General features: G+C 49.6%; 1 protein-coding gene across 2 annotated transcripts in view; it reads right to left on the reverse strand.

The window, feature by feature from the left end:
• Nucleotides 1–446: 446 nt before the first annotated feature.
• The window catches only part of LOC106752363 (heterogeneous nuclear ribonucleoprotein L), a 184,728-nt gene continuing 170,242 nt past the window's right edge, over nucleotides 447–14,932 (reverse strand). Inside the window, exons 7-11 of one of the 2 annotated variants that reach the window (XM_014634019.1) lie at nucleotides 13,234–13,326; nucleotides 10,343–10,641; nucleotides 8,163–8,386; nucleotides 4,650–4,909; nucleotides 447–3,733 (exon numbers count right to left, since the gene is read on the reverse strand). In XM_014634019.1, coding sequence (XP_014489505.1) covers nucleotides 3,594–3,733; nucleotides 4,650–4,909; nucleotides 8,163–8,386; nucleotides 10,343–10,641; nucleotides 13,234–13,326 — 1,016 coding nt within the window. In that variant the 3' untranslated portion in view covers nucleotides 447–3,593. The remainder of the gene's footprint in view (nucleotides 3,734–4,649; nucleotides 4,910–8,162; nucleotides 8,387–10,342; nucleotides 10,642–13,233; nucleotides 13,327–14,932) is intronic. The other variant, XM_014634020.1, reaches the window with a different exon arrangement.

The raw sequence follows: 14,932 nt of genomic DNA on the forward strand, positions 1-14,932 counted from the left end.
GATGTGTATCAGGATGTGTGTGCGCGTGCGTGTCGGTCGTCGATTTCATTGTTCCTTATTGTTTTTGTTTCCTTTTTTCTCCTCCTTTTTTTTTAATTTTTGTTTCGATAATATAAAATTCAATTTTCGCGAATCGATCCGCGATTTCTGATCTGAAAAGTGTTGTAAGGGGGTGGTTGTGCCACGGCGCTCTCGTCGAGCGTGGTGTGCTTTTTACTCTGACTTCTGTATGTGTGTGTGTGTGTGTGTGTTTTTTTCTTTTTTTTTCTTCTTTCTTTCACGCCTGCTCGTGAGCATGCGGACACTGGCGTGTCGTCGTCGCAACCTGAACACTACAGCTTGGGAGGAGATTCCTTCGTTCGTTTATTCGACTGGAGAAACGGAGGGTGTAAGTTGGGGGAGGAGGGGGGGGAGGGGGTACAGTGGAAACGACTTAATCCTCTTAATTGATAGCAGTCTAGACGACTTTTATTGTTAACGTTTAGGGCCCGCGACGTAGCCTCGCGCGACGAAAACCGAAACGCAAATCGAAACACTCACCTTTCTGCTGCTCGGCGTGAAAACCTTTGCAGATATGCAAATCTCTCTCTCTCTCTCTCTCTCTCTCTCTCTCTCTCTATCTCTCTCTTTCATAATCAATTGTAAAATTAACCTTTATCCGGCTAGTGGATAGATTCATCGACACCATCGAGATTTACAAAAAAAGAACCATTATTCAATTAGTCAGGTGATTCCGAAGAGAGGCGGCATTCTCGTAATGGCGTCTCCTTTTTCGTCCGCTACTTTTAAGAAAAAATGTAAGGCTCTCTACCGAGACAAATTTCAGGAGGATATAATTTAACAATACCTCTTAATTAGATCTCTGTCAGAAAGATATGCTCATATCTTTTAGGAAATCATCCTTGCGACTTCTCTACTTTTTCATAGCTCTAAAATGTCTTATTCTATACGCGAGAGGAAAAAAGAAAAAAAAACGCAATGTCTTATCGCTATTAAAGTTAATGTGTGTGTGTATGTGTGTATTTTTTTAATTAACAGATTTCAAGCAACAACACGCTAAGCGATTGGAGCGAAGAAGCGGTGTGTATAAGAATCCTAGATTAGATTATTTACACAGATTCGATTAAAATGGCCCCAATTAAAAGGTTCTCTCGCATTCACTTCGAGACGACAAGACGGGTCGAGGAAACGAGGGTTCGTCAAAAAGCCGCGGAAAATAGAGCTGCAGCAGCGCGCCCTGCACGCCCATGTTGCTCCACCCGCGAATTACCGTGTTGTTGCGGGCGAATCTTTCAGTTCGTTTAAAATTATGTCAATTTTAAAATCATAAACGACTTATATCACTCCGCGGGAAATCGCTCCTCTGTGCGGGAGGAGCGATTTGCCCAGTCGTGCTCTGTTGTGTCTATACGTGTATATATGTGTTTCTGTGTACGTGTGTGTGTGTGTGTGTGTGTGTGTGTACCTTAACACAAAGTTACGCAACGTTGAGGAGCCACACGTGTTGGGTCTCGCTTGCGAAGGAAACAGCGCGACGGGCTTGTCACGGGCCGTGCGGTGTCACGAGACGAGAATATGGAGCGGCGACGTTGACCGATGTTGACACTCAAAAAGCGGATGCTGCGGATTCTCACGCAGGTCGTCGTACAGTTTGTTGTTGTTCTCGTGGCGCAAAACTGTGTGACCTCGGAACTTCCTCCGAACGCTCTCTTCCTAATTGTATCCCATATGTATGTGTGTATGTATATGTGTGTGTTATTTAAGTGGTCGCTGAGAAATCTCCGGTTCATTATTGGATCCCACAAAGTATGGTCGTCGAGGAGCGCGTGGCTCGGCTTTCAGAATAAAATGTGTCGTGCGCGCGGGTGCGCGCATGCGTTTCTCCGGTGAGAGTCGACCGTAGGCGCGAACGAACGAACGATTGAACGAACGAGAGGGAGCGTCTCGTGAGGGCGACCGTGAGGGCACCGAGACGCCCGAATCGTAACGCGAGACTTGGCGCGGAAGCGGCGCTCACTTGCTCCGCGCGGGGGCCACGAGGAAACGACACTTCGCGCGCGGATCCACACCCTCGCTCGGGGAACCCCGATTCATGCGCGCCGCTTCTTCTCCGAAAAAACCCACTCAGCCGGTCTTTCTTCTTCTCCGTCTGTATCTCTCTTTCCAAAAGGCTCGATTCTTTTCCGAAGAAGTTGGACCGTCCCGTTCCACCAAAGGGATTCCACTTCCATCGATTTATTTCCTGATGGGCAGTTTCGTCCTTTCCCAGTCGTTCGGAGAAGGTTGTCTCTCTCTCTCTCTCTCTCTCTCTTTCTCATTGTCCACTCCCTTTGATAGATCAAATTCCTAGGTAGCCTCTGATGGGCTTCTAACTTCCTCGAACGACCGCTCTTCCCAGGAAGTTTGAACCGCCGTTCTCTCTCTCTCTCTCTCTCTCTCTCTCTCTCTCTCTCTCCTCTTCCGAGAAGTAGCTGCAGCAACTGCGCGTCTCCTCTCGGATTCGTCCTCATCCTCTCCTCTCCGGAATCTCTTCATCCCCGTTGAGTCGTCGTCGAATCGACGCAGCTCGCGACGCTTACCAGCGGCTCCGTCTTCCCTCCGTTTCTCCTCGCGGATGGCTGTTATCCCCGCCGGAGACTTCACCACCCATCGTCGGCTCAGCTCGGTGGTAGCGAGAGGTGGCCCCGCAAATCCGCGCGCGTGGTTCCTCGCGAAGCACACCGCCGATTCCCGCGCTCTTCCTCGTCCCCATGATATGTATGCGCGCGCCAGAGGCCGCCGATCTTCGAGCGACTCTTTCCAGATATCTCCGGGGATCCCCGAAATCCCCGCCGAGGATCGTCGAGCGAGGGTCCACCCTCTTTGCCAACTCCGTCGGTAACCGGCAACACTGTCTCTCACACCGTCGCACCGCACTTTGATCCCTCACAGCGTTCTCGGACGGGCCCTCCCTCCCCTCCCCCTCCCTTCAGCGACAATTTAGCGTCTTTCCGACGACGATCGACACAGAGAAAGAGAGAGAGAGAGAGAGAGAGAGAGAAAGAGAGAGGACACCGTCAGTCATGGGTACCACACTGTATCCGTCTCGGAAGGATTTCACAAGAGCGCGCGCGGCTCTCTTCCGACTCCGCACAGGTGTTGCGTCTCAGCGAGCGAAGAAGAAGCGCGCGAGAAAGTACAGGCGTCGACGACTCGGGGGGCGGCGGCCTCAGTGGCGCGCGCGAGAGCCGCCGTCGCCATCCGCGTCGCTCGTCGAACGAAGTGCGCAGGTCGCGCGCGCGTTCAGTCACTCTGGCCGGTCTCACCGGCCCCCTCCCCCCCGCCGTCGCCGATCGGGCCCCTCAGTAGGGCCAGAAGGTGGGCAACGGTGGCGGCGGCGGCGGCGGTACGGTCGGGTAGAGGGTCGGGGTGGCTATCAGGAGGCAGGTGGGTGGCGGCAGGGGTGGCGGTACGGGTGGCGGTAGGACCGGGGATAGCGTTATCGCTGCGGCTGCGGGGTGCAGGGCCGTGCCCGTCGGGGCACACAACGGGTGCAGGGCGAGAGAGGGGCGCTGGCGCTGACGCTGACGCTGCTGGCCCTGGACCTCGCCGTTCTATTCTGCGTCCTGCTGCATTTTGACGTGGCCATTACCGGCGGAATTGCTCGACGCGCTACCGCTGCTGGGCGGGAAGCTCGTGGGTATGGTGCGCGACGACGAGAAGCAGAGTTTCATGATGTAGGGGAACTTGCCGTCTGAAACAGGGGACGCGCGGACCGCGCCGTGTTTGTTATCCGGGGGGGAGCGGTAACTGCGCGAGACTGTCTAAAGCGTAGTCCACAATGGGCGGTAGAAGCGTGTTCGTGAGAAGTAAGATTAAGAAACTGACCGATCGTATTCGAGTGTGAGGGGAATAATCGACTGTGATTGGTTAATTTCTTACTCTCATGCGTAGTTCACAGTGAACGGTAGGAGCGTGAGAAGTGAGAAGTGAGAAGTGAGAATAAGAAATTGGCCGATCGTATTCGAGTGTGAGGGGAATAATCGACTGTGATTGGTTAATTTCTTACTCTCAAGCGTAGTTCACAATGGACAGTGGGAGTAAACATATTTTTACTGCTCCCAACTGTAGACCACGTTTAACGACGGCTCGCCGAGTTGTGATTAACGTTTGTGCCAAGTTTGCGTCGGCCGGCTGATTACTACTACTACTACTACTACGCGTCCGTGCTTGCGACCAGCGCTTGCGACGCGCTAGTTTTATTCCTCGGTAGTGCGGAGTGCTTATCGTATCACAGGAAGGGGGTGGACGAGAACCATCGCGGTTCTACCGGGATTGTGAGAGGAATTGTCATTGAAAAGAAAAGGAAACGCAGCTTCTCCTTGACTCTTCTCCTCTCAATGAACGGGACTATCGCGCTCTCGAGAGTCTCGGGAAAGACGCTTAAACGAGGATACATCGAGGGGGAGAATCGTGAAAGCGGGGCCGTGGGGGAAGTGAAGTCCAAGTCCGAGTCGGATGAATAAGCGATAAAGTCGCGCCGGTCGACCGTTCGGGATATAACGAGTTATAACTTGCCATTCTCGAGAGGAGACGCGAGGAGCGGCGCGTTTTACAGTCTACGCACGCGCGCGATAGATGTATGTCACACACCGTATCCTGATACTCACTGCTATTCTCGAGTGCCGTGTGGTTACATTCCATAATAGCAGCTACCGCAACCCCGACGCTGCTGAACTCGATCAGCCCGGACGACGATCTCTCGGACTTGAGCGGAAACAGCTTCACCGTCGTCGGCGACTCGATGCCGCGCTCCACGAACACGCGATTCACCGTCTCCTCGGTCAGATCCGGCGGTGTATTGAAGAAGTGGACTATCTTCGAAGGTGGCTGTATTCTGTTTTTGTTTGCCATAGCCGGATTCAAGAATCTGTAACGATAAAACGAACGGAACTCCGACGTAGGCTTTCGAATTCTCCGTCGTCGCTGAAAAAATTCGTAGTAATTATTGTTACAATATTCTTTTCTCCGTGTGTGAGAGAGCTGGTAAAACGCGAGTAAAGGGTAACGTTTGTGACTCTTTCCCCTTCAATATTTCGCACTTTGTCACGCCGAATGCCCTGCGGGCGTGCATATTTGTTTCTCTTTTATCAAGCCGTCACAGATATCTACGGGTATCGCTCGGACGGCTGAATGGAAAATTATCGGTCGCGAAATTACAGGCTGCGTTTGCTCGCCCCCTTCGCTAACATTCAGTTTCGCTGATACTCGCGGTTACTTCTTGAAATGTACGCTCGTCCGCATGAAACGACTTTGATTTACGATAAAAGGACTGCTGCCTTATGAAATAGCATTTCCGTGTTCTATTAATGACGAGGAAATTGAAAAACCAAAGAAACACGATTAATTATAATTAATGTGTAAACTAATATGAATGTTGATATTAATAATTGATATAAAACATCTTTTTATGTAATTATTATCGTGCACGGAGAAAATACTGTAGCTGTATTGTATGTACACGTCATTGAAGAATACAACGCGCGTAATAATTTCGGCAAGAATTCCGGCATATTCCAGCATTTCGTAGTAATTATTGTTACAATATTCTTTTCTCCGTGTGTGAGAGAGCTGGTAAAACGCGAGTAAAGGGTAACATTTGTGACTCTTTCCCCTTCAATATTTCGCACTTTGTCACGCCGAATGCCCTGCGGGCGTGCATATTTGTTTCTCTTTTATCAAGCCGTCACAGATATCTACGGGTATCGCTCGGACGGCTGAATGGAAAATTATCGGTCAGTTATTAAAGGACGCGGGGCATTTTCATTGTCTCGGGACACACAAAGGGGCGAAATCGAAAAGGAAGCGTCACAGAATATCGTAACGTTGCTTTACCGTCCTTTCTCGTCGCGGCTTGACGAAGCCTCAGGGGGAATCTATTCGTTGTCAGCGGGGGATTTCTTTCTTTCGCGTACACAATACGTCGGCATTTCATATATTCTCAATAAAAATGTCAGCTTTATATTCGAGTCCCTCAATTACGCGGGCGAAAGCGGATTTCCGCTACGAGGAGCGCCGGTACGTTCCTGGCGCACACAGTTTGTCTTTCACGAGCTTTGGGGGGGGGGGGNGGGGACTTCTCGTGATTAACTTCTCGCAATCAGAACTCGCTGGTGCCCAAGGCGCCGTCTCCCTGCGGGCGATTAAGTTTTTCGTCCGGAGCAATACGCTCGTTTCGCCGCCGTAGGGGCGCTTTTTCACCCTCTGAAGACACGTATTCACGTATCGGCGTATTTCTCCGCTTCGTTAAATTATTCGTCTTACTGAATTATTCGGTTTAATGTCACGGTTCCCGAACGAAACGTAGCTCGAGCCGAAATGTAAATTGCCGGCGATGCCTAAAAGTCGAAGCTTTTCTCCTTGTATCTAAAAGATACGGCGGATATTATAATGTACACAATATTATGATATTACAACTTTTCCTTTTAATCAATATGTGAAAGAAGCGGAACAACCCGGCCTCCCCTGTATTAAGTCCGAGGAAACCTTTTCTCCTCCTGTGAGATATCAAACTTAATCGCTGCGCCGGACATCATCAGAGATACACTCTTTGAGTGTCCACGGAACAATCGGAGCGGAGTCCTCGCTCGAAATCATGTCGCGTTGTCGTTAGCTCCTATTCAACTCTGGGATTTGATTCTTCCGCTCGAACGCGCTCGAGCCATCCGAACGAGCCGGGAGGGAACGGGGATTCCCGGCTTAACGGCGAGCGGCGGAATTTAAATCGCGCTCGTTTACGTGTCTTCATTTAATTAGACTCGAGTTTAATCTCGCGGAGTGCCGTCGCAGTCTGCCGGCACTCGCGCCCGCCGGACACGCCCCGCGCGCGTCGTATTACCTCGTAAGATTCGCGTGAAAGATGATGACGATGGAAGGGGGGAGGAGAGGTCGATGGGGAAAGGATCACGTAATCAAAAACCCCCTCGAGCTCTTACGTACTTCGTAAGATCAACGGCTCGTGCCCGGCAGAGGGCCGGATGAGTCGATTTATTATCGGGTATCCCCATCGATGCACTGAGAGAAAAATATATTAGGGCTACCCCATAAGTAACGTCGCTTTTCGATACTTATGCTACATTTTGTTCTATTTAATGCGTAATTTTATTTTATTTTATTTATTTTAGTCCCTTCAAAATTTCAATAAGCACACCAAGCGTCGATAAATTTAATTGGTATAACAGGTGACGTAATAATAAATCATGTCCAAGGTGGCGATGTTTTTTTGTTCAATTTGAGAAACAAAACGGCATTACTCGTGGATGCCCGTAATAATTATTTTCGGGGCTAACAATATCTTTTTTCCGTTTTAACCACAAAAACGGTTGAGAAAACTATATTTTTCCAGTAAGCGTTACTATAATACCAGTGATAATAACCTTGGCACGTTGCTACTACCATTTTTACGGTTAAAATAAAAAGAAAGATATCGTTGTCCCCGAAAATAACTATATTTTACTCTCAGCGTGTGTATTCGACGTGTGATTCTACGAGAGAATGAAAATGCCGTCCCGGTACATTTTTCTCCTCTTGTCACCGTAACGTTTCACGAAGAGGGTGAGAGTTCGCTATCTAAAGCCAGCGTGAAAAATTATTTATTTCCCAACTACGACTCTGATCTCGCACTTGGTGTATATCTCGGTTGATATATCGGTTTCGAACTGCTGCGAACAGAGCTACTAAAACCGTAGGCATCACGAACGAACTACGGCCGGTGAGCCCGCCGGTGAGTCTCCGACATAAAACACTTGCTCGTTCGCAATGATAGAATTATTTTGTCCGATCTTCTGCGCGATATATTCGCGTCTCGAAGCCGTAATAGATTACGTCACGCGCGACGGATTAATCACGCACGAGTTCGCGGCTGGAGAGACGGTTAGAAACGTGCGATTAAACGGCGAGGAGAGCTGTCCGCGAGGAGACTCACTTAAAGGGCGAGCGTGGCTGATATATACGGTGTATCTCGGTTATATATGTACGCACATATGTACAGTAAGAGAAAAATAAAGTGGGACCGAGGAAGACGGTGGAAGATCAAGCGGAGACAAATGATCCCCGATGGAAAAAGGGGGAGCCTCGGGCGAAAAATGAAGGGGGAGTGTCGAGAGACGCGCGACAATACTCACCTGTTATTCTTGCTGCCCGTGAAGTCCTTGAAGCTCGCTGTCTTGTCGGGTAGAATGTAAGGATTGGTGACGTCCGAGAGGAAGGCCTGTTTCGAGAAGGCGAGCTGCAGCCTGCCGTCCGTCCCGATCGTGACGTTGTTCAGGTTTTGTAAACACCGCTCAACGGCTATACTGTCGCCCATTTGAATCATGGCACATCCCTCCTTCGTCTTCAAGAACTTAACCTGCGACACACAGATGGGAGATTCGTGCGCGCACGGTTTAGCACGCAAGCTGAAATTTCGCGAGCGAAATGCGTGAATCGATACGACGCGCTTCCGGCCCGGTACGAGATAACCCCTAATTCTCCGAGGGCGAATTCATCGCGTTTGTCTGGATATCCGCAACAGATGTGGCGAAGCCTTCAGCCATTCGCTCCGAGCGGTGAATTGTGAACGTAATTTCTACCAAAAACTGTTTCCGTTTTCTGCCAGATATCGCAATTCGCAAGTTTCAAGAAGATACGAAGTCGATGGTGAATTCGATAAGTATTGATAACACGGAAGCGGTCTTCGAAATGTTACATAAACGTGTTATATAAACATCGCGCTATTTTTTCTTGTATTTCTTGTACACACACACACACACACACACACACACACACACACACACACACACACACACACACACACACACACACACACACACACACACACACACACACACACACACACACACACACACACACACACACACACACACACACACACACACACACACACACACACACACACACACACACACACACACACACACACACACACACACACACACACACACACACACACACACACACACACACACACACACACACACACACACACACACACACACACACACACACACACACACACACACACACACACACACACACACACACACACACACACACACACACACACACACACACACACACACACACACACACACACACACACACACACACACACACACACACACACACACACACACACACACACACACACACACACACACACACACACACACACACACACACACACACACACACACACACACACACACACACACACACACACACACACACACACACACACACACACACACACACACACACACACACACACACACACACACACACACACAGGTTTTACGTAAGCGTAAGGTGAGATATCGATGTGAACGCGATGAGTGTGCGCTATTCTGTTTTATTGTATTCAAGAGAAAATCTAACCAGGATGTACAAAGATTTTCCTGCAAACTTTTCGTATCTTTTTAGGCTTCTAAATCAGACGGAAAAGATGTAAAAATGTTTCCTGACATTTTCCCGATCGGAAGATTGACAAATTCGGCACGTGCATGCTGCAAAATTTCTGTATCGGGTAAATATTCACAATTGGAAAATGTCAATTTCGAAACTTTTAGTCGTCACAGATTGAGCAATGCTCCAATTCATTTCGGCACGTATTTCCACTGTAAATATATTGTAAAAGCTTTTACATATAATTCCGCGCAACCGATAAGACTTGGCAGAAAGAAAATCGGTATTTCATCGGCCAAGTTTCCAAGCATTCTCTCAAACGTCATCGTAACTTTTGGAATCGTCTATTTGCCCGAAATTACGTTTTTTATTGATTAAGAGCAACAAGTTACAGGCCGCATCTGTTGTAGATCCGGTCAAAAAAAAAAACCAGCGAAAAACGAGAGAGAGAGAGAGAGAGAGAGAGAGAGAGAGAGAGAGAGAGAGAGAGAGAGAGGGAGGGAGAGATTCAGAAGTCGGGAGTAATTAAATAACTGCGACTCTCTATCTATATATACATACCGTGTTTTCATTTCGGACAAACTCAAACGGTGCGCACCGCTCGATGTGAAAAACCGCGCTACCTCATTATATTACATAATACATTCGGCGGACAACGCGCGTGATTCGTACAAACGGCGCGGGATCTCTCGTGAAAATTATTAAATGCTGAGGCGTAAATCCGCTTCTGTTGATCCACGTTAAACGCGTGATACCGGGGACGTGCGAAATTCCAGATGCTCGTTTGCTCCACGTTTAAAGGCGAGCAACGGCGTCCACGCGCAACGCGAAGCGGATACACGCGGAGGGTTCGGGCCGGTAACGAGGATGCGCGACGGGAGAGAGAAAGATCACCACTCACCTTCGTCACGTTGCCATACAGGCAGAATAGGTTGAAGAGCTTGTCGGTGTTGACTTTGTCCGGCTGCAGGCCGTATACCATCATGACGGAGCCCTGCGTGCTGGAAGGCTGCGTCTGGCCCAGAGGCGGCACGTAACCCGGCCGTGGTGGGGTGGGATGTAGCGGCTCCCGGCCGCTGAAATCGCTCTTGATGCCGTAACGCTCGACGTACGGCTCCGCGTACGTCGCCGGCCCGTTGAAGTTCTCCTCGTAACGGTCATGTCCGGCGCCAGGCGGGAAGGTCACCTGTGGCGTGGAACCTGAAACACACATGCCGCGAGACGGGTTAGATAAATGATGATGCGAGAGAAAGAGAGAGAGAGAGAGTGAGAGAGGGGGGAGTGAAAGGGGAAGAGAGACACGTAAACCCGGACATTGTTCGTCGCGAAGGGGTTCGACGATAGCTTCACAATGCGCAACCTTGCTCGGAGATTGCCGGGAGAAGTAATGTTACTTAAGTATTATTATTATTGTTATTATTATTATTGTTATTGCCGAAGCTTTTCACCTCGGCACTTCCTTTCGGACTTCGGATGTATTGCAAAGTAGTTAAAAAATAGCATACGTGTATTATCATTATTCTATGTATTATTATATATATTGTTATTCTTTCACTCTGGCACGCTTAGGGAGCGAGGCGACACGTCGAAGGAAATCCGGCGAGATTTCCTGGGAGAAGGAAAACGCAAGGTGTACACGGAGAAAAAAGACTGGTTAACGGTGATAATGAACGAGACTGGATGCGTTTTCGCTGAAGGAGACAGAATTTCCAGTTCCTGTCAAGTAAATTCGGCTCTCCGGGACCAGAAATTCCGTTTTCCCCTTTGAACAGAAATGCATCCGGTTTGTTCATACGTTTTATTATCACGTTTCCATATATTTCCTCGTCAGTCTCCGCTTCACACATACACATATATCAATAAATAACGCATATTCAGTTCTCGATTACACGGGGCACTAGTTATGGTTTCGCCAGTTTCCACTTCAATTACGTTCGATCGAGGATCCACGAGCCTCCACCTCCTTTACTTCCCTCCCCTAATGTGCTAATAGAATCGGACGAGTTTGCGAGGCGCCTTTAATTCGTGCGAGCGTTGACCGTCGTCGCGCGTCACGGTTCATTAGAGAAACGGTTCTCGTGCATGCTCGAGGCCAATCTGAAGCGTGTAAAAGTGGGACAGCACACGGGAGCTGAGAAAAATACCGAAGATAGAATCGTAACGGAGTTACGAGGGAGCGAGCGCAAGTGGCACGCACCGGCTGGCTGGTAATTCGACTCGACGGCTCTCTCTCTCTCTCTCTATCGGAATGGTAATGCAATGCTTTGTCGGCCGCGTCCGCGTATTAAATGTTGCGACAAATGGTAATCGATTAGAATGTCGGGGGAGGGGGGGCTATTGGGGAAAGGCGAGCGGGCAAAGTGAGTTACGATAATGTTTTCAACTATCGGATTACACAGCGCAACCGGCTCTCGAGTAGCTTCGATTGCAGCCGCGCGCGCGCTTTGTTACACGCTCTCAGCTCATCGATTTCCCGTCAAAATCCGCAATAGGATCCCGCGTTCGCAGTGACTTACGGCGGCAGTTTTAGACAGTTCTATATATATATATATATACCTCGGGAATTATTTTCCCGGGGTCAATATTAGAGGGGCTCAAACAGTTCGAAAACTGTTGGCGATACGCAGTACCTAAAAGGCCGAAGCTCGGCTGGCTGGTGGCAACAGCTCGGTGCGCAAACGTCGGATGCAACAGCGTCACACGTTACATCGGTTACGCGACAATTTCACGATTTGGCGTTATCAAATCAATTCGCGGGATATTCGAATTGTCTTTTCCGCGCGATGCGAATCTTCGAGCGTAATTTCTGCGCGCCCGATGACGCTGAAGAATCGACGGAGACGCTTGCCACGTGAGGAGAACCAAAGACAGAATTTCCCTTTGCGCGGGGAACATCGCGTTACGCAATCCTCTCCCTCCACCCCCAATCCCCCACCCCTCCCACCAAGACCCCCAATCGAGATACGTGGACTCTGCGAGAAAATGAGACAGCTCTAATTTTATCGCCGTTCCACCCATTATCATAATTAAAGCCTTCAGAATTTGTACACGCTATTACGTTGCGAGTGCACACTATTTGCGCTGCGAATAAAATTGCACTTGTATAATATTCCTGCGGGAGAAACGGCTACCTCTCTGTGTTTGCGCTTTCTCTCTCTCTCTCGCATTAATATTTAAACGTTTAATGAAAATAACAAGTCGCGCGGGTGCGCGCCTCCCTACGAAATGAGAGTGTCTTGATAAGATACTTTTCTAATTTGAAGAGCTCATAAGGGAGAAAGAGAGAGGGAGGAGGAGGGGGGGGGGGAGAGAGAGAGATATGGAGGAAATGAGAAATGCTTTTTCTTCGCATAGAAATATCTGAATTTATTCAACGCGGTATTTCATGAATGGTGGTCCGTCCAATGAATCTTTTTGAAGATAAAAGGTCCTCTCTCTCTCTCTCTCTCTCTCTCTCTTTCGCGCACTTTCGCAGACGCGCGAAAGTAAATTTTCCTCTTCGTACGGTGCAAACTAATGCCCACGGCGTACTTCAACTTCCGCCCGGAACGTCGGCCGCACTTCGCACTTCGCCGGTCCTTCATTAATCCCGCTCTCATTTTTTTACACGTATTCACGGAAAACCTGCGATCGCGCCGGTCGGTCGAGCCATCTATTTTCCGAACCGGTGAGCTTAATTTGGCCATTACGTGCCGGCGGACGGACGGACGGGCGGGCGGACAGACGGTCGGACGGACGAACAGACGCTGAAAAGAGGCAGACAAACAGACAGAGAGGCGGACAGACACTCACCGTATGGCTGGGGCGCGGCGCCGTATCTTGGTTCCGCCAAAAGGGGAGCCGGCCTTCCATTTCCCGTCGCGTCGGTTTTGTGTGTGTTCGAGCCTGCAACAGAACGAGCGAGTTCTTCGATGAGACTCTATAATCACCATCGATGGCTACACCGTCTCGTCCCGCCAGCACGACAAAACAAGAGACAAAACGACGCGAGCCCAAGCACCGTCTCATTCATCTCGCGAAATTTCCGACGAACGTGTGAGAACGACGGGGAAGTTTTCTGAAAAATGTGCGGGGGGTGGAACGCACTCTGGGCAGGAAACGCTTAAAAATGCATTCGCGGGATACGGGGTTCATTTCACACAAGTGAATCTTATTAAACTGAGAGATCGTTTCTGCGAAATGAACCTTGGTATCGCACGAGTAAATTTCCGAGCGCTTTTTTTTCCCATCGTAGCGCGAAACCCCAAACTTGACATATCAACACAATAACAATTTAATTACCGTCCCGTCCCGTGACGAACGAAAAACTCGCACGATTCCGGATCGCCGGGAAATCGAAGGGGGGCTGATGTAAACTTGCGTGTCCTCGAGATCGCGATGCCGAAGCACTCTGCGTTCTTTCGTACACTGAAAAAAGGATCTGATAATAAGTATTAAAATCTGATGAATATCGGCCGACCAAATATTTAATTAATGCAATACGAATAATCTCGTTCCGGATACTGTATACATACACGGTACTCCCGTACATTATATATTTGGTACGTGGAACAAAATTATTCACTCGCAGGTAATCAAATGTTCGGTCGGCAGGTGTTCACCAAATTTTTGATATTCACTACCAGATTCGTTTTTTCAGTGTACAAGTCAACACGACGCTTACCATTTCTCAGATCAAAAATTACACGTTTCTCTCACGCACAAAGTTGCGAGAATCGCGTAATTCCTGACGGTAAGGCATGCGCGACGCAATGTGCGCATGGTCGGTCGCAGAAGAAGGCTGCGACATACTTTTTCCCCCGAGGAGTTTCGCAACGCGTCTCGCATCCAACGAGGAAAAATGTATCCCTCTGTGCGTTCTTACGGAGAAACAAATCTCCCGTCGGATGCGCGGGATGCGTCTCGAAATTGATCAGAAGGAAAGATCGCCGCGACTCTTTCGTCCGACTGACCATGCGAGAGCGAGCCGCAAGATTTCCCTCGCGTCGAGGAGTTTACGCGGAATCCAGGATAATGGCCGCGCTCCCGAGCCGACGTAACGGACTCCGATCGAGTTCCTAACGAGCGTTCGATCCGGCCAGGCCAGCATCCTCCTCCGATCGGGGAAAGATGGCGGAATATAGTAACAACATCCTGCATAATCCGCGCGTCTGCTTCCTTGCGCGCCGCGCCCCGCGCTGTTGGTCTGTATTAAACCGCGGCACACCTACGCTCGCCCGCACACATACACAAGTACGCCCACACACACACTCACGCGGGGATGCACGCGGCGGCTGTTTCCTCGAGATGAGCGTGCTCCGCGCCAACGGTTTCGGTATACTCGCCTCCTCCTCCACGTGCGCCAACCCACTTACCGCGCTGCCGCATCGTCATCGGTGTACGTGTGTGTCTGTGTGTGTGTGTGTGCACACACACGGATATCTCGGGCTTGTTGCTGCAGCCCACCTCTCTCTCTCTCGGCGTGTGTGTGTGTATATCGCCGCTCCCTCCC

Source organism: Dinoponera quadriceps, unplaced genomic scaffold (assembly GCF_001313825.1).
Source record: "Dinoponera quadriceps isolate SergipeBrazil2010 unplaced genomic scaffold, ASM131382v1 scaffold248, whole genome shotgun sequence".
In the NCBI taxonomy this organism is placed as follows: domain Eukaryota; kingdom Metazoa; phylum Arthropoda; class Insecta; order Hymenoptera; family Formicidae; genus Dinoponera; species Dinoponera quadriceps.